The sequence below is a fragment of the Pediculus humanus genome, genomic scaffold, assembly GCF_000006295.1.
Source record: "Pediculus humanus corporis 1103172108318 genomic scaffold, whole genome shotgun sequence".
In the NCBI taxonomy this organism is placed as follows: Eukaryota; Metazoa; Arthropoda; class Insecta; order Psocodea; family Pediculidae; genus Pediculus; species Pediculus humanus.
The window spans coordinates 299,554-324,119 of NW_002987887.1; the positions used below are offsets into that span (position 1 = coordinate 299,554).

At 31.0% G+C, this 24,566-nt stretch overlaps 3 protein-coding genes across 3 annotated transcripts; all 3 read left to right on the forward strand.

Annotated features, from left to right (window-relative positions):
• On the forward strand, nucleotides 1-2,101 carry Phum_PHUM601690 (nuclear protein, putative; the record flags this gene model as incomplete). The annotated part of the gene is made up of 8 exons (XM_002432772.1): nucleotides 1-51; nucleotides 277-410; nucleotides 489-671; nucleotides 760-929; nucleotides 1,010-1,184; nucleotides 1,261-1,330; nucleotides 1,403-1,520; nucleotides 1,593-2,101. The coding sequence occupies 8 exons, from the start codon at nucleotides 1-3 to the stop codon at nucleotides 2,099-2,101; spliced, it is 1,410 nt and encodes a 469-aa protein (XP_002432817.1).
• Nucleotides 2,102-2,848: 747 nt separating this feature from the next.
• On the forward strand, nucleotides 2,849-5,483 carry Phum_PHUM601700 (Phosphatidate cytidylyltransferase, photoreceptor-specific, putative; the record flags this gene model as incomplete). The annotated part of the gene is made up of 9 exons (XM_002432773.1): nucleotides 2,849-2,920; nucleotides 3,462-3,583; nucleotides 3,677-3,773; nucleotides 3,855-4,028; nucleotides 4,113-4,315; nucleotides 4,562-4,718; nucleotides 4,812-4,964; nucleotides 5,049-5,180; nucleotides 5,253-5,483. 9 exons carry the CDS (start codon nucleotides 2,849-2,851, stop codon nucleotides 5,481-5,483), a joined length of 1,341 nt encoding a protein of 446 aa, XP_002432818.1.
• Nucleotides 5,484-15,564: 10,081 nt separating this feature from the next.
• Nucleotides 15,565-23,137, forward strand: Phum_PHUM601710 (uncharacterized protein; the record flags this gene model as incomplete). Its single annotated transcript, XM_002432774.1, has 18 exons — nucleotides 15,565-15,760; nucleotides 16,101-16,244; nucleotides 16,331-16,590; nucleotides 16,661-16,888; nucleotides 16,967-17,206; nucleotides 17,326-17,461; nucleotides 17,567-17,820; nucleotides 17,907-18,171; nucleotides 18,267-20,387; nucleotides 20,469-20,670; nucleotides 20,737-20,917; nucleotides 20,991-21,162; nucleotides 21,233-21,493; nucleotides 21,562-21,860; nucleotides 21,938-22,122; nucleotides 22,209-22,457; nucleotides 22,531-22,748; nucleotides 22,830-23,137. The coding sequence occupies 18 exons, from the start codon at nucleotides 15,565-15,567 to the stop codon at nucleotides 23,135-23,137; spliced, it is 5,919 nt and encodes a 1,972-aa protein (XP_002432819.1).
• Between the last annotated feature and the right edge of the window lie 1,429 nt (nucleotides 23,138-24,566).

Genomic DNA, 24,566 nt, shown 5'->3' on the forward strand with positions numbered 1-24,566 from the left:
ATGAAAGCAAATAGAGAATTATCAAAGATCAAGGTCGAACCTTTTTACAAGGTAGGTTGGATATAATGTCATAGTTTTGTGGTAATAAACTATTATTCCTGTTCTTCCCGGATTCGAATCATCTCTCACATTATTATTATTATTAAATGACACTTAGTTTGTATTCAAGGTAGCGTCGTTTTTTTTTTTTCTTTTTTTTTTTTTAATGGCTAAATACATCGTGGAAAATTTCTCTAATGCTTTATTATTATTATTATTATTATTTTATTTAATTAGATAGGTGATAAAGTAGAAACGATTAAGGATGATTCAGGTGCTTGGTTCAGTGCTGATATAATTGATATATCACCCAGTTCGAAATGTGATTGTCAAGATGATTGTACCTGTACTTACAAACTACTTTTTGATGGGTGAATGATCAAAAAAAAATCTTTTTTCTCTTAAAGTAAATAAACATTAAATAATAAGTTTTCTTCTATTTTGATAAGGGATGAGGGTGGAGAAGTGGAAATTGTCGACAGAAAATTATGGCAAATACGACAAGTGTCATATTCATCGATTGATTGGGATAAATTAAAAGTCGGCATGAAAGTTGTCATCAATTATAATATAGAAAAACCTAAACAGTGGGGATATTGGTATGATTATTTCATTGAAAACTATCAAAAAAGGTATTTATTATTCGAATGAACCTTGATTAAAACAGGTATGGTGACACACAGGCACACAAAATCAACATGACAAAATGGTTTTTTATAGGAATGACACGGTTTACTTAGAAGGAATATTATTGGTCGGTTACGATGGTAGTTCCAAGAAAATACCTGTTAAAATCGATTCAGATAATGTTTCAGATGTTTTAGAAATTAGGCCGCATGCAACATTAAAAGAAAAAGAAGGGGAAGGTTATGAAACGGGTGTCAAACCTGGTAAATAATGTTATTTCATCGAATTGAAATTTTTTAAATACCTGTTTGATTTCCTTCCGTCTCTTTCTCTCCTGTTTTAGAATATTGTAAGAAATGTAGAAACAAACCGAAAGTCAATTGTAAAACATGTTGCTGTTGTAAATGCGGAAATAAAAAAGATTTCGAATTGACTGTTCAATGTGACGAATGTGATTGTTGGTATCACAGTTATTGTGTCGATCCACCCCTGAAAACATTACCAGATGATGAAGATTGGTATGTGTTAACTGAATTTTATTTATCGATATAAATATTTTATGACATTTTTGTTTTTTTTTTTTTTTTTTAAAAGGTATTGTCCAAAGTGTAATAACGAAACACGCAGAGCTAAATTGGAGTTAAAAAATAAAATTAAAAAACAAGTGAGTTAATAAGTAAATTTTAAACCATTTCCGGTTTCGAATCGTTTATCATTAATGATTTTATATGTGTAGAAAAAAGAGGAAAAGGGTAAAAAACCACGTTTGGATGTACAAACTTCGCCATTGAAAAATAAATCAAAAGGAAAAATAAATAACAAATCGGAAAATATAGAACGTCGTAAACAATTCGGTAAAAATTTATTCCATTTGAAAAAGAATGGGAAAAAAAAATCGTTTTTAAGAAAAGTTTTTTCTTTTTCAGATGACGAAAAGGTAATTAAAGAAATACCAAAAAATGGTAAAATTTGGAACGATGTAGAAAAACATTTTTCAAATTATGAAATATTACGCGTGTTTGTCGAAGCCGTTAAAAAGAAAAATCAAAATGATGAGGGGGATGATGATGATGATGACGTCATCATCAATTCGAATTTTGAAGAATTGATAAAAAACGATGAGGGAAATGTTCATTTGTGGGAAGAAGCCAAACAAAGTATTGAAAACGGTTATGAAGCCTTTGTGGAAACCGTTAAAAGAATATTTACTTGCCCCATTTGTTGCGACGTTTTAAATGATCCAATTACTTTGAGTTGCAAACATAGTTTTTGCATCGATTGTTTTTTCAGATCTTTGAGCGTTAACGTTTACAACTGTCCGATTTGTAGAGTTCACGTTATACACACTCAACATTATGGCGTTAATGAAAACCTGAAAAAAGCATTGGACGTTATATTAAAAAGAAAAACGAGTAAAAAAATCGACGCGGTTTAATTTTTCATGTCCCTTTTCTATAATTATTATTATTATCATTACTTTTATCGTTTTTTTGTTTTTAAACTTTATATTGATTAAACGTTTGTTTGTTGTTGTTGTTTAAAAGAATAGAATGATTAATTACGACAAACGAGTTTGTCGTTGAAAATTGTTTGTTTTATAAATTTTTTAACTTTTAATACACGTTCAATTATTACACACGTTGTAACGTTTTTTTTTTCTATTTCTTCACGTTTTCCATGCGAGACGAAATCGAAAAATGAAAATTATTTTTCTCTTACCTTAATCCAATTAATTTTACACATTTTCCAAACGTAAATCAAATCGTTTTTGTAAAAAAAAAAAAAAAAAAAAAAGTTTAGAAAAAAATTAACGATGCGACGACGTCCATGTTGAAATGATTTCTCGCGCCTAAAACAAACATGACTGGTTAAATTAAATCGATCGATCGTATTTTTAAAAGTTTTTTAAAGAAGGCAGTGGAAAAACTTTTAATTCAAAATGATTATGTGCGGTTAAAAAGAAAAAAAAAAAGATGAATTCGTTCATATTTATTATTATTTATTATTTAATTATTAACCGAGGGTGAAAATGTTCAAATGTTAATTTTTTAATTAAATTATTTATTTCGAATAAGGGAAAATTTTTGAAAGAAATTCGTGAGAAATAAAAAAAAGGCGAATTAAAAAAATTTGCTTTTAATTCGGGGAAGAAGAAGAAGAAGAACGAAATTTCATTTTCAAAATGTCTGATTTACGTTTGAGAAAACCAGAAACTTTGACAGATGAAAAAGGTTCGGAAATTGACAGCGATGGTGTAAGTTTTAATTTTTTTTTATATAAATTAAACGTTATGAAATTATTCAAGCGTGACGCCATTTATATAAAAAAAAAACAAATTTCATTTACATTCTCCTCCTTATTACAATTTTATGTATTTCCTGCCCTTTATTATTGTTTTGTTGACATTAGAAATTGATCGCATCTGTCATTTTTCTCTAATCATTTTCTCATTACTTAAATATATAATAATAATAATAATAATAATAATAATAATAATAATAATAATAATTAAATGAGACTAGTTAGTATTAATTTAAAATTATCATTCAGTCAGATAAAATATTGATATTATTGACAAATTGTTGAAATTAAAAATTTTTTTGAATGAACTTTTATTATTATTATTATTATTATTATTTTTTTTTAATTATTATTATCATCTAAATAATTTAATAATTTACTTACGATTTTTGTTTTTTTCCTGTATAATTATTATTATTATGTAACGACGTTTTATCACATCCAACGACGATGGCGATAATTGTATAATAATAACATTTCTTATGATTTTGTAGAAAGATTTCGATTCGGAAGATGACAAAAGTCCTGAAAATGTTGCACCTGCAGTGGGTATTCCTCAGGGTACTGATAAAGTACCCATGCTATTGAAATCATTACTTTCTGAAGTACCAGAAAGGTGAGTACATTCATCGATTATCTTACACATGTATTAATGTTTGTTTCGGTTTAATCGACTAATTCGAACATTTTTCATGTTTCCATTTGTCAGATGGAGAAATTGGATAATTCGTGGTATATTCACATGGATTTTAATTGCAATATTTGGTATTGTTATTTATGGTGGACCTGTAGCTTTAATGTTGGCTGTAAGTAGAAAGAAATTTTTAATTTTTGCTTATAAATGAAATAATTAATTTTGTTTGTTTGTTACTTACTAACAATTGCAGACATTAATTGTTCAAGTTAAATGCTTTCAAGAAATTATCGACATTGGTTATTTAGTGTATAGAATTCATGGACTCCCATGGTTCAGATCATTGTCTTGGTATTTTTTGGTCACATCAAATTATTTTTTCTACGGTGAAAGTTTAGTCGATTTATTCGGTGTGGCAAGTCGTACTGTGAGTAGTAGTATACCAATGATCGATTGTTACAATTACTAAAATGATAAACATTTAATTAATGTTTTTTCTTTGTAATTACAGGATAGTTTAAGGTTCTTGATTACCTATCATCGTTTTATTTCATTTAGTCTTTACATTGTCGGTTTTGTTTGGTTTGTTTTATCTCTAGTCAAAAAATATTACATGAAACAATTTTCCTTATTCGCTTGGACTCATGTCGCTCTGTTAATTGTAGTCACACAAAGTTACCTGATAATGCAAAATATATTTCAAGGATTGATATGGTACGTGATGGTTGTAGTAGTAGTAGTAGTAGTAGTAGTTGTAGTTGTAGCAGTTGTAGTAGTTGTAGTAATAGTTGTAGTAATAGTAGTAATAGTAGTAGTAGTAGTTGTAGTAATAGTAGTAGTAGTTGTAGTAATAGTAGTAGTTGTTGTAGTGGTAGTTGTAGTAATAGTTGTAGTAATAGTAGTAGTTGTTGTAGTAGTAGTAGTAATAATAGCAATAAATAATGAATTTTTTCTCACCAGGTTTATCATACCTGTCTCGATGATCGTGTGCAATGACGTATGGGCTTACATATTCGGTTTCTTTTTGGGTAAGACTCCTCTTATTCAACTTTCACCGAAGAAAACATGGGAAGGATTTATTGGGGGAGGTGTTGCCACAATCATTTTCGGTCTTTGCGTGAGTTTTTCCTTTCCTTCTTCTTCTTCTGGATCGTCGAAACGAATGAAAAGCTAATTTACTTACCCCATACGGTTGAAATATATTTTTCAGGCATCGTATTTTCTGTGCCAGTATCGTTATTTCGTTTGTCCAATAGAATACAGCGAAACCCTTGGTCGCATGAGCATGGATTGCGAACCTGGTCCCCTGTTCAGGCCGACGGAATATGCTCTACCTGAAACGTTACACGGAATACTATCGCTGGTAAAATAATAATAATAATAATGAATGTCTCTCGTTCGTACCTACGTTTAACCGGTTAAATTATTATTATTAATATTGTTGCAGTTTCATTTGAAAAACACGGTAACGATTTATCCGTTTCTTTTACATTCTTTGAGCATGTCACTATTCAGTTCCGTCATCGGACCTTTCGGTGGATTTTTCGCAAGCGGATTTAAAAGAGCGTTTAAAATAAAAGTGAGGGATTCGATTTAACCGTTTTCGCGTTCGAATTGTTATCATTATCATTATCATTATTTCTTTCGTTAGGATTTCGGCGACGTTATTCCCGGTCACGGTGGCATAATGGACAGGTTCGATTGTCAGTATCTAATGGCGACGTTCGTGAACGTTTACATATCGTCGTTCATAATAAATTCTGCTTCGCCTCAGAAAATCCTACAGCAAATATACAATTTGAAACCGGAAGAACAATTGATTATATTCAACACATTAAAACAACAATTGGAAAGTCGAGGAATACTTGGATTGACGGTTTAAAAGAGCAAAATTTGTTTGTCGTATTTGAACGACGACAACGCTAAAAAGAACAACAACAAAAATGGGAACAAAATGAATCGCAGTTTCGCCATTTTTAATTTATTATTATTTTTTTTTTTTCTTCTCTTTCCGAATAGAATCGCCGTCGATCATTATCATTATTATTATTATTATTATCATCATCATCATAATCCCCCCCAGTTTAAAGTATTATTTTCGAAGCTTTTCTTTTCGAAAACCCTGGCAAAGTATTTATTATTAAAAAAGTCACGTTTAATCAAATAGAGAATCGATATATCGATCGATTAATCGATTAATCGACGCGAGAGAAATTATTTTATATTGAATTTTCCGCGTTAAAAATTTAAAAAAAAAATTATTTATTTATATTTAGTGCCTTTTTTTCTCTCTATCTTTCTCTGCCTTTTTTTTGTCTATATCTTCCTTCTCTTTCTTTCTCTCTCTCTCTCTCTCTCTCTCTCTCTTATGTTTTTATTTTTAACGTGTTAAATCTTCATTACAAATAAAATAAAATAAAACGTTCCGTTGAATTGTAACAAATTTATTTTATTTATATTTAAAATAAAACAAATTTTTGTTTGTTTGTTCGTTTGTTTGTTTGTTTGTTTGTAAGGAACATTGAGGGTACGTAAACAAAACAAAAAAATAATAATAATAATGAAATAATTAAAAAAAAAAAAAAAAAAACGTTTAAATTAATAATAATAATAATGATAAAATTAATAGGTTGTTGTTATTTAGTTTAAATAGTTTTTCGGATTAGGTTGGTACCCCTTCTCTTCCCTCCGCCCCCCCTTCCCCCTAGTAATTGATATTTACCCAAGTTAAACAACCTTTGAATTAAATTGTTTTGATTTTTTTTTTTGCGTTACGTAATAATCAAAAATTAATTAATTATCGTAATTAACATTATTTATTAATTTATTTATTATATCGTTAATAATTCGAATAGATTATTTATAATATTATTAATATTAATAATAGTAATAATAATAATAATAATAATAATTTCCGGTGATGTTATTATTGTGTTAACATATGTAAAATTTTAAAAAAACTTAGACGGATTTTGTTTTTCACTATTATTATTATTATTATTATCATTATTTATTTATTTTGAAATTTTATGTATTATTAATAATAATAATAATAATATTAGATAAACAAACAAACAAGAGTCGAGTCGTAGTAGATTGTAATGTCGATGTTTGTAGTTAAACGAAGAAAGAGAGAGAAAAAAAAAAAATAATTAATAATAATAATAATAATTATTATTATAAAAAAAAATTAATTACGTATTATCATTATTATTATTATTTATTTATTACGTGATAAGTGTCGAATTTTTTTTTTTTTTTTTGATTTTGTTTTTTACTAAATATGTTATTATTATTATTGTAAATTATTATTATTATTATTGTAGATAATTTATTAATTAATTGTTACCAGTTATCGATAAGGTATTTATATATATATATAACCCGCGTTTTTTTTTTTTTTTTTTTATAATTTTTCTTACGTTTGAAAACAGGCAAAACGACGCGAGCGCGCCACGCGGACAAATTAATAATTAAATAGAAAAAAAGATTCGACAAATTTTTCCCGTCACCTAACCACCTGTCTCCTAACCCCTTCCCCGAAAATGTAAACAAAAAAAACAAAATGGCGGCGCCGTCGCCGCCGCCGCCATTTTGTTTTTTTCGTCCGATTGCAAACTATAATAATTTTAATAATAATAATTATTATTATAGTATCGTAGTTTATAAAAAAAAAAAAAAAAAAAAAAAAAGAGGCCGTTTCCTCACCCTCTCTTCCCCCCGCGTGAACTTTTTTTTTTTATGTAATTAACCTTTGTACGTTGTTAATGTATAATAATAATAATAATAATAATAATAAACGTTTGCCTGACGCATTTAAATGGTTGAAAAGAAGTAGAAGAAGAAGAAGAAGATGACGATGAAGATGACCGATTAAAATCCTTTTAAAATTTAATTATATAAAGTATATATATATATATATATGTTTATTATTAGTGTAAATGTTGTTCGATAATAATAATAATAATAATAATAATCGATGTAAAAAAAAATTTAAATTAATTTTATTTTATTACCCTCCTTTTACCATATTTGTTTTTCGTAAACGGAAACGGAAACGAATTTAATTCGCGATATAAAAACGAAAAAAAAAAAATAAACTTAAATAATCATCATCATTTATCGAATTTAATGTTATCGGGGGTCCTCGAAATATTTTTTGTTATTGAAATTTAGTCGCGTCTGATTTTATCGTTAAAAAACAAATATATGTATTTGTTACGAAGTTTTTTTTTTTTTTTTTTTTTGTAAGAAGTGCGCGAATGGAAACTTCTAGAAACCCACTAGAAATAAATTTTCCAAAGATACGTTTGAAATCTGATAAGAATTTTCCGATAAGAAAAAAAAAAAAAATATTTTCCCATTATTTATCTAGCTTTAGTCCTCTTTTCCGCCCCTGATTTTTTAAAGTTATACTTTTTGTCATGCATTTGAAAATTAAGGCGTAATTTAAATTTTCATTTGAAAGATTTTTTTTTTTTTTTTTTTTTTTTCGATGACGATAATAATGACTAAATTATATAAAATTAATTAATTAATATTTAAATAGATGAGTGATAACTGATAACGATAAGAAAAAAAATAAACTATTAACGTAATAATAAATAATAAATAATAATAATAATGAAAAAAGTCGTTAGAAAATTATTTAAAACTTAATAACCGCGTCGGAAAATTACATAAAAGGTGTTAACATCCGGTTTTTGTTATTTTCTTTTTAGTTAATGCCACGTTCATCGATCGTACACGTTAAAATTTTGCTCCACTTATCGAAACCGATAAAATAAAAATAAATAAATATTTAAACCTATTAAGTGAATACTTGGGCGAACATTACTATTATTATTATTATTATTCAAAAGAGTACTCCGATATTTTTTTTTTTTTTCATTTTCATTCATAAAACGAATAACACACTATCGGAATGATTGATTGATTGATTAAAAAATAATAATAATAATAATAATAATAATGAAAATTTGGCACGAAACGAAAACGATAAAAAAAAAAAAATTTTTTTTTCATTATTAAATTCCATCACGATTTTTCCTTTCCTTCCTTTTTTTGCAAACCTTTGGCAACTTATTATTCTTTTCATTAAAGCCTCGATAATAATAATAATATAAATAATAATAATGATAATGATAATTGTTACGATGTCAATCGAACAAGTCATTCCCGAAAATTTTTTTTTTTTTTTTTTAAATAAATTTCCAGCATTTGAAACGGTAAGGACGGGGGGTGGGGGTGAGGTCAACCGTAGTTATATATGCGTTTTAGTGACACGTCAAAAAATTTTTCGGACGTGGTACGAGATTTTTTTTTTTTTTTTTTTGAAAACGATTAAATTAAATTCGAAAAGATCCGATTACTACTTAACCCGACGATGATTTATTTCCTTTTTTTTTATTTACGGTTTTTTGGGGGGGGAGGGGGGGAGAAAACGTGGCAAAAGACACCGCGTTAAATCGGCATAAAATTTTTTTTTTTTTTGGGGGAGGGGGAAATACGAGGAGTACCCGACGGCGGTTCCTTCTAAACAATCCGCAACACATTCACCTTCTCTTTTAAATTAACCTTAAAGTCCCTCGAATTAAAATGTCATGCCCAAACGTAAAAGTACCGTTTACTTTTTTTTTATTAGTTTCCCACCTGTCCGACAGATGGAATTTTCTTATTAAAACAAAAAATTTTAAAAAGATTTCGACGATAACGATAAACATATTACCAACGTCATCAACATTCGTTAAACTCGTAATGTAATTTTAAGAAAAAAAAATCATAAAAAACTCTTTCTACCCCTTTATTTCCTTATCACCTCCCCGTTCATCTTACGATTAATAAATTGAACTATTTTTTCTTTTTTTCCTTATTATTATTTCTCATCGAATTCTTTTCTTCCAGTTATGTATCATGGAGAAACGAAAAGTTTTTGTGAAAATTTTTACGTGAAAAAATAATAATAATAATAATTTAACGCGTGTTGTTTTTTTTTTGTATTCGATCGATCGATCGATCGATACATCGATTATTTTTTTTGTTAATAATAATAATAATAAATATGATTAGTGATTTAAAAATTTAAAAATTTTTAATCCGAATTTGGATTAATTTGAGATTATCTATCGATAGGATTACGGGAAATCAACCCTTAGTGGGTTATCATCATCAACTTTTTAAACAGGTAAGAAGAAGAAAAAAAAAACCGAAAAAATATTAATCCCTATTTTGAACAAACCCCCCCTCCTTCCTCTCTCTTCCCCCTTTCCCCCTCCTTTCTTAACATTTTGGAACGTTGTGTGCACAAATGGGGCGTTGCAATAATACACGGATTCTGGAATTTGACCGTGAAACTTTTACTACGGTCCTTTCACATTTTCAGGTTCGGTTATTGAATAAATATTTTTACTTAAATAAACATATTCGCAACATATTCCAGCAATTCCAGCTTTTATTTTTTCTCCAGTCATAAAGCAAAATCATGCACCTCCACACGATAAATCAATCAATCGATCAATCAATCATTTTCTAGAACAATCACAACGAATACTCATAAAAGAAAAAAATTATCCATTCAGCGTGAGATCGCGTTTGTTCGTTTGTTTGTTTGTTTGTTTGTTTGTTTTTCATATTAAATCACTCCATAACGATGACAAATAATTTTTTTTCAATGTTATAAATTACAAACGACATTTTAAATGTTATCGCAACGGTTTGAAAACAACAAAACAAAAAACTTTCAAAAACGTTTCGTAACAATCGTAGAAAGGTATAAAAACATAATAATAATAATAATAATAATAATAAATTATTATTATTATTATTATTATTCCGTAAAAATGAACAAACGAATCGAACAAAAGCCGCAAAATATAACACGAAAAAAAAAGACTTTCGAAATTTCCATTTATTATTATTATTATAATTAAAAATGAACGTCATCATCATCATCATCGTAAAGAAATAATAATAATAATAATAGAAAGAATGAAAGAAAAATTTAAAATCTCTTACGTCATTATCAATTTTTTTTACTGTGCCTAAAACAAAACGAAAATTTTCACACGTAATTTAACATAGAATAAAAAAATTTTCTTCATAAATAGTTAATTTAAATAATAATAATAATAATAATAATAATAATAATAATAATAATAATAATAATAATAATAATAAAATTTATATATATAAAAAAAAAAAAATGAAAAGTTGAACGACTTTTTAATAACATAATTAAAAATAATTTTCAGTAGGATGATAATAACAAAAAAAAAAAAAAACAAAAAAAAGGTAAACAAAGTGGAAAAGTTATTTACAATTTGGCAACGTTGCAAAAAATTAAACAAATGAGAAAAAAAAAAATTCTTCCAGGTGATGATGATGATGAATCCTGGAGGCGGATGTTGCAAAAAAAAATAAAAACAACTTGCACTTTGTCACAATACTTTGTCCTCTCTCTCTCTCTCTTTCTTTCACTCTGTTCCTCTCTCTCTCTCTCTTTCCGTTCCTTTTTTTTTCTCCTTCCGTTCCTCTCTTTCTCTCTCTCTTTCTTTCTGTTCCCCTTTCTCTCTTTCTCTTCCTCTCTCTCTCTCTCTTTCTTTTTGTTCCTCTCTCTCTCTCTCTCCCTTTGTTTCTTTCTGTTTCTCTCTCTCTCTCTCTCTTTTTGTTCCTCTCTCTCTCCCTTTGTTTCTTTCTGTTTCTCTCTCTCTCTCTCTCTCTGTCTTTTTTTGTGTTCCTCTCTCTCTTTTTTTTTCGTTCTTTCTGTCCCTCTGCCTCTTTATCTTTATTTTCGTCTTTCTCTCTTTATCGTCGTCTTGATTTTAATCTCTCTCTCTCTCTTTCTTTTTAATTTTGGTTTCTTTCTCTTTCTCTCTCTATCTTTACCTTCGTCTTTAATTTTAATCTCTCTCTCTCTCTCTTTTTATCTTTCTTTTTTAAATTTCGATCTCTCCCTCTCTCTCTCACTCTCTTTTGTCTTTGATTTCGGTCACGTTCTCTATTTTCCTTTCATACTTTATAATTTCGTTCTCTTTCTCTCTTTCTCCTTCATTTCATCTTCTTTCTCTCTCTCTCTCCCTCTTTCTCTTTGATTTCCCGGTCTCTTTCTCTCACACAAAAATTAATTAATTTAATAGAAAGGTACAAACTACACTTCGGTGATGGACGCGCGGAAACGAAACGATAGGTAGGGGGCGTGGGGGAGGAAATGAAAAAAGCCTCCGCGATTCATTTAATATTAATTTCCTTTCGGTCCGATTTAAAACCAAAAAGAAAACAGGAAGCAAAAAAAAAAAGAAATTCATTTCGAAATTCCGTCAACAATTAACATAATAAAAACGCGATTACGGTACCGGAGGAAAAAGAGAAAAAAGAAAGAAAGAAATAAAATAAAAGTTATTGAAAAGAGATTTGCGGAGGTCGCGAAAAGGTCACGTGAGAACGAGAATTTTTTGTTGTATTAATTTAGGGCACCCACACGTCGGATCTACTCGGTTTCGAGTAGTAAATATAATAATAATAATAATGATAAAAACCCAGTTAAAAAAAAATATCAAAAATTCCGTTTGAATGACTTTACTCGTTTAAACGTAACCCGAACGGAAAGTTTTTTTTTTTTTACTTTCAACGGTAAAATTTAAAAAAAAAAAAAAAAGTCGTTAGTACATACATAAAAAAACGGTTAATTAACCGCGAACGTTAAAAAGTAAAAATAAATAATTTAAAAATAAGAAACAATTCCGGAATGTTTTGTTTCACCCCTCCCCTCCTCCTCATTCTCCTCCTCTCTTTCCCCCTCCCCTCCCCCGATTCTTTTCTATCACCGCGTTATGTAATTCGATTAAACTCATACGTTTTTAACGGTTTTTTTTTTTTCTTTTTCAATTTTAAAATTTTTTTTTATTTGCGCTCGGAGTAAAATTTTAACCGAACTTGTTTGTACAACAACAACAACAACAAACGAGACCAACAACCGACCGACCCACTAAACTCTAATAAAAAAAGTTATTCGTTATATTGTACAATCAAACGTACATTCTTCCGAGTATTCATCAAATCGGCCTCGTTATAAAATTAAATTCTTTTTTTTTAAACCCCGAATAAATTACGAGAAGTGATTGATTGATTGATTGATTGAATGAATGATTTTCGAATCGAAATACAAAAAAAAAAAAAAATTCCCCGAATTAATTTTGTAATGGAATCGAAATCTTTTAGTAAAAAAAAAATTAATTTTTTAACAATTTTTCCGCCATTTTTTTTTTATTGTTTCCTCCATTAACGAAAAAAGAGAGAATTATTATTATTATTATTAACATTTCGCGTTTTTAACATTTTTATTATAAGTCTAAATATGGCGGCGTGTACAAAATTATTTTTAAAATTATATTTAAAAAAAAAAGCCTTCATTTTGATTTGGCCCCTAAAGGTTTTTGACATTTGAACTTTTCTGATTCCACGATTTTTTTTATACGCATGAATAGCAACAAAAACAACAACAACAACAAACAACAAACAACCCGCATCGTATCGTTTCCTCTTTTTTTCCCCCCCCCCCCCGTTTTAAATCGCCTTGAATGTTTTGTTTAACGAAACGTTTCTTTATTTTAACTTTTCCGCCATTTTCTTTTTTTTTTTTTTTCAAAAACGATCGTTAAAACAAAAAAATGTATCGAAAATGAGTTTTTTTTTTTTTTAGTTCAAACGTGAATTAGCACTTTACTTTCACCGAAATAACCCAAAAAAAAAAAAAAATTAGTCAACGAAATCATTAAAATTTTTCTTAATCTTAATCCTTCCGATTTAAAACTAACGGTTTTTTTAATAATAATAATAATAAAAATTCCCTCAGGCATTTTATTACATCTTCACATCACGCCTTTTAAAAAAAAAAAAAAAAAATTTTTTCGACGAAATTAAAAAAAATAAAATTACGTCCGTTTGTTCGTCCGACGGCCATTTTGTTTTTTTTTTTTTTTTTTTTTTGAAAATCTCATTCGATTCGCAAATTAAATCGAATGACTTTCATGCGATTTTTTTTTTTAATTAAAAAATATTATTATTTTTTTTTTTTTTTCAGTACATCACGTGTCACGACAAAACGATTCGCGATTGGCTAACAAAAAAAAAAAAAAAATTTCCGTGTAATTTATTTTTCCTTACTATACAAAAAAAAAAAATTACTGTCGAAACATTTCCATTATTTTTTCCTTTGCAAAACCATTGTATAACGTTCGATATTATATTATTATTATTACTATTATTATTACTTATTATTATTATTATTATTATTACGTAACCGTTAATAAGAAAAAAAATGGCGATGCGAATAAACAATAAAATAAATAAAAATCAAAATGGGATAACTAACGGTTTTGTTTTGTTTTTGAAATAACGTTTCTCGATTCGCAAACTGTTGCCAACTTTAAAAAAAAAATTTTTTCCTTTGTGGAGTTTCGACCTTTCTCCCCTCCCTTCCCCTCTTTCTCCTTATTTCCAAGAATTAAAAAGTTTGTTTTTGTTTTATAAAGTCATAGAGAAAATAAATTTTGTCGCGGTTGTCGGTTGTAATCAATCATTTTCAATGACGTATACGTCAGTTACGTTTGTTAAAAAAAGACAAACATTCGATCGGATTTATTTGTTTCTCTTTCTCTCTCTTTCTCTTTTTCCCTCTTTCTTTTTCTCTCTCTCTCTCTTTCTCTTTCTTTTTCTCTCTCTCTCTCTCTTTCTCTCTTTCCCTATCTCTCTCTTTCTTTCTTTCTCGTAATTAAAGTTTTTGTTTTGCGTTCGAATTTAACGGTCGACCCGAAATTTTTTTTCTCACCGGAAAAAAAAAATCATAACAACGACGTCGTGCCGATATCATAACAAACGTTATCATTACGAAACAACCACGCATTGTTTGTTTAAACGAAACAAACAACAAACAAACAAACAAACGGAAACTTTCCTAAAAAAATTCTAAATTTCCTAAATTTTTTTTTGTTTCGAGAAAAATCGATCGAAATGAATACAAAATAATAATAATAATAATTACGAACATTGAATAATGACTGGGTAATGTTTTGCAATCTCTTCAATTCGTTCGTTCGTTCATTTGACCTCTTTAAAACCTTTACATCTCAAAGGTCAAACTCGTTTTTAATAAAAATAATAATAATAATAATAATATTTATGAAAAATTTTTATAATTTTCCGATAATTTCGTTTAATTTTTTTTTCATATTCCGCACGAAAAAAAAAATTAAAAATTTTTTTTAAACGAATTCCAGTTTATTCCAGTTTTTAAAAAATGACGTCATTATTATTTTTTCACGGATGACTAATTTTATCGTTATTTTCTCTCCAGCGATTATTTGTCGTCGCGTACGAAACACAAAAAAAAAAAATTCGAAACGAATTCGATTGCGTAAAAAAAAAAAAAAAAAAAAAAATTTCCAGAAGTTTCGTCTTTCGATGATTCCGTTATTTAATTTTTTTTTTTTTTAATTTCCGATTCGGTTAAAAAAATTTAAACGTGGCATTAAAAAATTTATATTACAACCGGATGAGTAACGTTAAACGTTTTTTCCGAAACTTGACGCGATCGAGTGCCAAATTAATAAAGGCGTGGGACTAGAAAAAAAAAAAAATTCCAGGGATTTCTTTTTGTTTTTTTTTTTTGATTAATAGTATTCGTTGCCGATTGAGTCGTTGCTGCCACGATTTAAAAAAAAAAAACGAATATTATTTGCTCACCGCAAAATCGTTAAAAAAATTTTTTCTTCTCCAGCATCGAAATAATAATAATTTTGCGGTGATGAGTATTAAACGAATGAATGAAAAAACGAACGAATGATCGAATGATCGATTGATCGATCGATCGATCGATCGGATGACGATGACGTCATCGATTAAAATTTTTTTTCTTTTTTTTTTTTGCAGATAATGACCGACTGGAGAAAAAAAAAAGAGAAAAAGCCATGCGAAACCAAATAAAAATTTTCATAACACTCGTGCTATTATGCGTCATTTCAAATGCTCAATTAAATAATAGTAATAATAATAATAATAATAACGGAGTTAATCGTGCTCCACAATTTTTACCCAATGGCGATATGTCAAGATTTGCCATACCAGAAGACACACCGCCTGGAACTCCAGTCTACAGACTCTTAGGTAAAAAATATTTTCTAATTCATTTTCACAATTACCAACATATGAAAGAAACAAATAGAAAGAACTCGCCATTACCCCTCCCCTCGCCTCTCCTCTTTCCCCTATTGTCTTCTGCCACGTTTTCTCGTTCATTTAACGTCGCTTGTCAATCGTTATACAAAAAAAATAAATTTATTTTTCTTTTACCTTTCTCTTTCCGTTGATCTTTCCTTCCTTCCTTCCTTCCTTTCGTAACGGTTTTCAAACTTTTCTTTAAACACATCCGGTTTTCCCTCTTCTTCTTCTTCTTCTTCTTCTTATTTCGAACCCTAAAAAAATAAAAATTGAATTTAATCGACAGGTACCGATCCAGAAGGTTCCAGAGTATTTTATAGCATAAGCGGTGAATATTTCACGGTCGATAAAAATACCGGAATCGTATCGACTTTGAAAAGTTTCGACAGAGAAACGGAAGACATCGTATCGGTCGTTATAAGCATAACCGGTATAATAAAAAATTAGGTTTTTACCGATTTAATACCACGATAAAATTCTTGTGACACTTTTTTTTTTTTTTTCCGTTTCTTTCAGACGAAAGTTTCGATGGTTCCGAACCAAACACGGTATCTCATTTGAGACAAATTCCAATATTGGATATTAATGATAATTATCCGACATTTTACAATAGGCCATACAGTATTAGTTTATTTGAAAATACGCCGGTTGGAAAAGTTATTTTCGATAACATAACGGTTCAAGATAAAGATGGCGGAATAAATGGAGACGTCATATTGTCTTGCACGCCACCGGATGACGAAACGTGTAAAACATTTGACGTCACCACCGAAAAGGTTTTTATTTTATTTTTTTTTCGTAACGGTTTTTTCTTCGTTTTCGAAAACCTCTCCTTTTTTTTTATAGTTAGCCGAGGGTCTTTTCAAAGGCGTCATCACCCTTTTAAAACCTTTGGATTACGAATCGAGAACTTCGTACAGTTTGTCCGTCAAGGCGACAGATCGTGCCAAAGATCCCAATCGTAGACTCACGTCGACGGCAAACATAAACATAAACGTTCTAGATATACAAGATCAAGCTCCGGTTTTTATAAATTCACCATATTCATCAACGGTTTTGGAAAACACGAAAGAGGTGTGCTTACTTCCGCCGGAAGGAAATCCTCCTTTTTTATTTACCGGAAATGAAAAACTAACTTTTTTTTTTTTTTAGGGTACCGTCATTTTAAGAGTCGGAGCAAGAGATGGCGATATCGGAGATCCCCGAACCGTTCGTATCGAAATACGAGATGATCATTTGGGATATTTCCAACTCGAACCTCTTTACGATTATGACGACGCCGATGAAAATTCATTTGAAAGTTATTACGATGTCGTAACGACGGAAATACCGTTAGATCGTGAAAATCCGGAAATACTTCAAAATGGTGGAATATATACTTTTACTTTAAGAGTGAGAAATTAATTAATTATGTACATATTTATCGATCGTGATTCAATCGTGGCAATAGAATAATCGTTTAAAAATCTTAACTGACACGCTTAACTGTTTTTTCTTTGTTTCCGGTTCAGGCTACCGAATTAATAAATAACGAACTACCAGCCGATTATACGGACACAACCGTTACGATTGTTATCATGGATGAAGACGACCAGTTACCCACATTCAATCAGGATGTTTACCATTTGAACGTATCGGAAAATATAGGTGAGAATTATCATTTACCGGACGATTAATTATGCGTAAGGGGGAGGAGGGAGGGGAGGTGGAAAGAAAATGGCGGTAAAAATGAATTTTTTTCGATCGTTACAGCCGTCGATTCTCCACTACCCGGATTAAACATGATAATTAACGACGAAGACATCGGTGAAAATGCAAAATATTATCTTTCCCTAGAAGAAATCGAAAACGTTTATAACACTTTCGTGGTACGACCTGAATCAGGTACCGGAAGAACCGCGGTTGTCGTACGAGTGAACGATACAAAAAATTTGGATTACGATGTCGAAGATGAAAATTTAAGAACGTTGATATTCGACGTTGTCGCACATACGTCAAAAGAAAACGTATGAAATTATTATTATTATTATTATTATTAAATTCAGGTATTTTGTAATGATTTGTTCCTTTTTTTTTTTTTTGTCGAAAACAGAAAGTTAAGAGAGAAGTTGCAAGAAGTAGAGTTTTCGTACATTTGGAAGATGCCAACGACAACGCCCCTGAATTTTCAAGTTTGTCTTATCACGTTTTGGTACCTGAAAATACGGCGCCAAATACTTTGATATACAACGTGAGCGCAACAGATCGCGACAGCGGAATTTTCGGACAAATAAAATATTACCTCAAAGGTTTCGAAGCGAATAAATTTAAAACGAATCTTCACAAGGGTGGAATTTACACATCGACCTATAATTTAGGTACGGAATCGAAAAAAAAACAAACAAATTCGATCTGAATGATCGGAAAACTCGGGAAACTCCAACCTATTTCATTATTATTATCATTATTACAGATTACGAAACTCAAAAATCGTACACGTTGAATTTGATTGCGATCGATGGAGGAAACAAAACATCTTCGGTAAACGTTTACATCGACGTAGACGATTTGAACGATAACAAACCAACGTTCGAACTCAAAGAATACAATAGAATCCTTCGGGAGGGTGCTCAATCCTTCCAACCGGAATTTTTCGTTCGTGCCACTGATGCCGACGGACCCAAACACGGGGGTGAAAAAATATTCTACGAAATAATATCGAAAAATTACATAAGGGATGTTTTTTCGATCGACGAAAATACCGGAGAACTCATCATCGAAGAACCCGTATCCTCGAGCGACACACCCAAAGGACAATACGAAATGGTTATAAGAGGATGGGACTATGGGATACCTAAAATGTACGACGATGCGAGAGTGAATATACGAGTCGGAGTCGTCGGTAATCAACGACCGTATTTCAAAGGAAATGCAAAAAACAAAAACGGAATATCCATCTATAAGGTAAACATTAGAGAAAACATACAACCGAACGTGGTTGTAAAAAAATTAGAAGGCGTGGATCCAGATGGAATCAATTCGAAATTAATTTACCGTATAGCAGACGGTGGAAAAGACAATTTCGTTTTGGACGAAACTACGGGAATATTAAAAACGTCACCGTATTCGAATTTCGATTTGGAAAACAATCCGAACAATTACGAACTTCACGTGATAACGATCGATTCGGGTACACCGGTACCGGAAACGGGTACGACTTCCGTTTTGATAACCGTCGAAGATGTCAATAACAAACCGCCGCATTTTCAAGAGCCCACTTTTTCGGAATACGTTAACGAAAACGCGGAAATAAATTCGACCGTTATAACCGTTCGAGCGAACGATTCCGACGTGAACAGTAAAATCGTTTATAAAATTATAAAACCCATTAAAATTTACAACAAAGCCGGTTTGCTCACACAAACCGACGACGACATATTCGTCGTAAACAACGAAACCGGGGAAATAATACTCAACGCGACGCTCCAACACGATATAATCAATTACGTCATATTAAAAGTGGAAGGAGAAGATGTGAACGCGGAAGAAAACGAACAAAAAACCACGACGGAAATAATGTTGTACGTACAAGCGAGCGACAATACGAATCCCGTTTTTTTAACAACGAATTGGACCGTTAAAAATCCCATAATTAAAATTAAAATTAACGAAGAAGTCGATGTGAACACGATAGTGTATAAATTAAAAGCGAGGGATCCCATAAAAAACAAAACGAAAATAAAATACGAATCCACTAAAAACGATCACTACGACATATTTAACGTGAGCGAAAACGGAAACGTTATTATCCTTAAAAAATTAGATTATGAAAAAATCGAACGGAAAATCTATAACGTGAGCGTTCGTGCCATCGTCAACGAGGATCCCTATCAGGATATTAAAAATACAAAAGAAACCGTCGTGGAATTAAAAAATCTACCGAAAATCCGTTACACGGATTCCGTTTTAATCATCGAAATCCTCAACATAAACGATAATCCCCCCATTTTCGACGAGGATACGTACACGAAAAGAGTTTTGGAAAACGTACAATATCCGGAAATAGTATTAACCGTAAAAGCCGTGGATTTAGACAACGATACCATAGCGTACACGATAAGCGGTGAAAATTCAAATTATTTCATTGTGAATGAAACGTCCGGAGAAATAAGAGTCGCGCAAAACGTGTCGCTAGACAGAGAAAAACGTAGCTTTTATAAATTTAACGTAACGGCAAGCGATAAAAATTTATCTTTTGGCACGAAAATCCACAAAACGACAGTTCAAGCCGTGATCGAAGTTTTAGACGTGAACGACAATCCTCCCGTTTTCAATGAGAAAATCTATTCGACCGTCGTACCTGAAAACGTCGACGTGGGTACAAACATAATAACGGTACAAGCGACGGATTTGGATTTGGGCCTTTCCGGACAAGTATCGTATCAAATCGTTGACGAAACCGAAGCCGTGGGTTTTTTCAAAATCAATTCCGACACCGGAGAAATCGTAACGGATAAAATATTAACCGGAAAAGGAAGAGCGGAACCTTATAACATAGTCGTCAGAGCTTCCGATAAAGGGGATCACGTTTTAGGTGAGTCTTAAAAACCTTCGAATAATCGCGTTGGAAAAAAATATTATTATTATTTGATTTCTATAGATTCCGATGGAAAAGGTTACCAAAAATCACTATCGTCGGAAGTCACCCTGAGCATTTACGTGGGAGACGTTATTAAAAATGATGGTGTACCTATTTTTATAAAACCTGCACTCAATCAAGTCATTGAATTATCGGAAAATGCATCGGTCAACACTCCAGTGTTTCAAGCAATCGCAACGGATCCAGATAATTCGAATACTCCGGAAGGGGAAATAAGGTATGATCTCGCACGCGCGCCAAAAAAACCGGAAGTTAGGTTTTTTTAAAAATCTCGAAATTCCAGGTATAAATTCTTGGATGACGATGGAAATTCGGGAAAAGAAAATCCATTTAAAATACATTCGGAAACGGGTTTGATATCGACCAAATTACCATTGGATAGAGAAAAACAAAGTTCGTACGATTTGATTATCGTGGCACAAGACAGAGGAGATGTACCACAGCAAGCCATTAGAAAACTTCACGTAAATATTTTAAAAAGGAAAATGGAAAAACCGAAAAAATAAATAAAAACTAATCGAAAAAAAATTTTTCCAGATCGAAATATTAGACGTGGACGATCACAAGCCATATTTTAAAAGATCCATAGATGAATCACCGATCGTCATGAAAGTAACGGAAGAAAGTCCACCGGAAACGGAAGTCGGATTAATACAAGCCATAGATGACGACATTGGAGAAAACGCCATGATCGATTACGTCATTTCCAGTAAATAAATTCTTTTATTCGATCAAACCACGGAAGGTTTTTTTTTTAACCGCGAAAAAAATTTTTCCAGACGGAAACGACGATAATTTATTTACCATAACGAGAACGGATGATAATTTCGGACTAATTCGAACCGCCGGAAGATTGGATAGAGAAAAAACAAAAAATCATCTTCTAACTGTAAAATGTTTTAAATTTTCTCAAGATTCGAAAAAATTAAATTACCTACGTCCCTACAACAGACAAGATCCTTCCGAAAGGCAAATTCTCATTCTCATCGAAGACATCGACGACAACGATCCGAAATTCACGAAGACAAACATGTCGATCGGTAAATTCTTACGTCACTTCCGAATAAAACGTATGTATGACGTCACACTTAATTTTTCGATTTTATAGGCGTCAGACTGAACGTGCCTCCGGACACGTCTTTGGTGACGCTACAAGCGACGGACGAAGACGAAAATGCAGCCCCTATAGAATATTACATAAGCCAAATACTTTTCACGAGCCTTGCCAAAGACGATCATTTCACAGCCGTCATAAACGCGTCGGAAAAAATATTTTCCATAGATAAAAAAACGGGAGAATTGAAAACGGGTACGTCCCTGCAAAAATACTCAAACGGTTTTTTCGAAATCGCCATATTGGCTAACAATACGGAAGAACATTCGAGAAGAGCCAACAACACGATAAGGGTAGGGAAAACGATTTTGGAAATGACGGAATGGAAAAAAGGATCAAAATTTACCATTTTTTTTCCTTTTTCTCAAAGGTTTTCATGCTGAGAGACAAAGCGCTAATGAAATTAGTTTTGAACGATCCGCCGACGGAAGTGAAAAAAAAAATACCGGAAATAGAACTCGCATTGGCATCGGCTGCTGGAGTTCCTCTCGTTAATATTTACGACGTACAATTTCATTCGAAACCCGATGGAAGTTTGGACTTTAGTTCGACAAGGTAAGAAGATAAATTAGGATAAGGTGGGAAAATGAAGTTGAAAAAGGACAAAAGATACACTCTCTCTCTCTCTCTTTATGCAACAGTTCTTGTTTTCAAATGATCGGAAAAGAACCCTACAGCGTTGAAAATATGGAATCCATATTGAACGATCCGAAACATAAAAATTTCAAAAAAGTTTTTTCAAAATTCAACATACAGGAAGTGACGAGATGCGCGTCGACGAGTTACAGAACGGAAATTTCGTGGATTGAAATATGGGTACTCGTTTTATCCGTTTTGATTGGGATTTTGGCACTTGTCGCAACTTGTACAATCAGTTGCATGTACAGAAGGTAAAAATAGGAAGAAGAAAAAAGGAAAAAAGGAAAACTTTTGATGATTGATACGCTTAACATAACATTTCAGGTACAAAATGGAAAAGAAAAAAAGAATGACAAAATCGAGACCACCGTCAACGGCTGATTACATGACAATAAAAACCGGAAGTCAATTGATGACTCCCGCTGCGGGTTCGGTTATGGGTTCGCAATTGATCGCGCCTAAATCACAACATGGCGGCTCGCAAATGTACATAAATAAATCGGATAGATCCGTTTTAGGATCGCAATACGTCATAACAAAAGGTACCAACGACGACGACGACGACGGCGATGATGATGATGATGATGATAACGAAATCGATAAATTCTTATGAACGTTTTCAGGTTCGTCACAAATAATGATAAATCAACCTGCAACGAAAATGGGTTCTCAACTCATAATAAACAATCCGAAATCGAATTTTTCACCGCCGACTCCGCCGCCGCCGACGACATTTTCGAATTCTAGTTCCGGTCCTGTAATTATGGGGTCGTCACAAATGTTGGCATCGACAAACGACATACACGCGACCGATGGTCATCATTACGACGATCAAGATAGAATATTTATAAGCGACGAATTCGGATCTCAAATGATGTACGAATACATCGGAGACGGTAGAGACAATATGGCGTTCGATGACGATTCGTGAACGCGCGCTCAAAATAATAACAATAATAATAATAATAATAATAATTTTTGTAAATATTTATAGAGAAATGTTAAAAACGACTGAAATATATAAATATTGTAACTAATAAAATTTTTTTTTGCCGTTTCTGAACGCGCCCACCCTAATTGTCAATCAATTTTTAAACCTCACCGCGCGAATAATTAATTTTTCCCTTTCTGAACGTACTCCGCGAATTTTTTTGTTATTATTACTCTATGGAAATGAACAACATTTTTACATTTAAATAAAATAAAACAAACGTGTCGCGCCAAAAATCAAATATTTAAATGTTTACTAAATATTGACGAGCATATGTCAAAACTAACTTGTTTGATTTTGTCAAAAAAAAAAAAAAAAAAATTCATTTTATGTTAACAAATTATTATCAAGGGTTAAACTGATTAAAAATAATAATAATAATAATGATGATAATGATAATAATAATAATAATGGTGATGATGATGATGATGATGATAATGATAATGATAACAATTATTATATAGACCCTCGTGCGGGATTCATTAATCTTATGCAAACAAATAATTTTTTTTAAAGAGAGGAAGGTTCGTAACAATAAGCAAAATGTTTTTAACACGGTCAGGTTAATAATAATAATAATGATAATGATGATGATAATAATAATAATAATAATAATAATAATAATGACGATGATGACGATGATGTTTTTGTTGAAAATTTTACTTTCGATAACAAAAAAAAAATTTAGCTACCGATTTTGGATTATTCACGTAATAAACATATTTTTTTTATCAACTCCCCCTCCCCATTTATTATTATTATCATTATTATTTATATCGTTCTCCCCAATTTAAATTTATATTTTCAGGCTTGTTTAAATATTATTCGCGTGGTCATGGTAATTTCAATGTTATATAACAAACACACGACAACCACAACAGGTGTTGTTGTGCTGGTGCTGGTCTATTGCGTGTGGATAGTGTCAAGTAGATCTACTACAATCACTACACACACTACTACCACGACCAAACTTTTTTTTACTATCGTTTTAATTTAATAAAGAACTAACAGACCAAATCGACTAAACAAAAAAAATTATTCGCATCTGTTTACGAAACGTTTGGAAAAACAACAACAAAATTTTGCTAACGAACGTGTTGTATACGTTATTACGTAAAAAATTCGATCTATCGATCGATCGATTAATCGATACATCGATACAAATGCAAGAGCACCGAATCAAAAACGTTTAACGATTGATAATGTCGACACTTTTGAATAAAAATAAAAAAAAAATTAAATAAAAAAAATAATAAACGAATCACATAGATTAGTTTCGAATTGAGAGAGATCGTACAAAGAGAGAGAAAGAGAGGAGAGAGTGAGTCAAATCTGAGCAAAAATAAAAGGAGAGGAAAGGGGGTGAAGA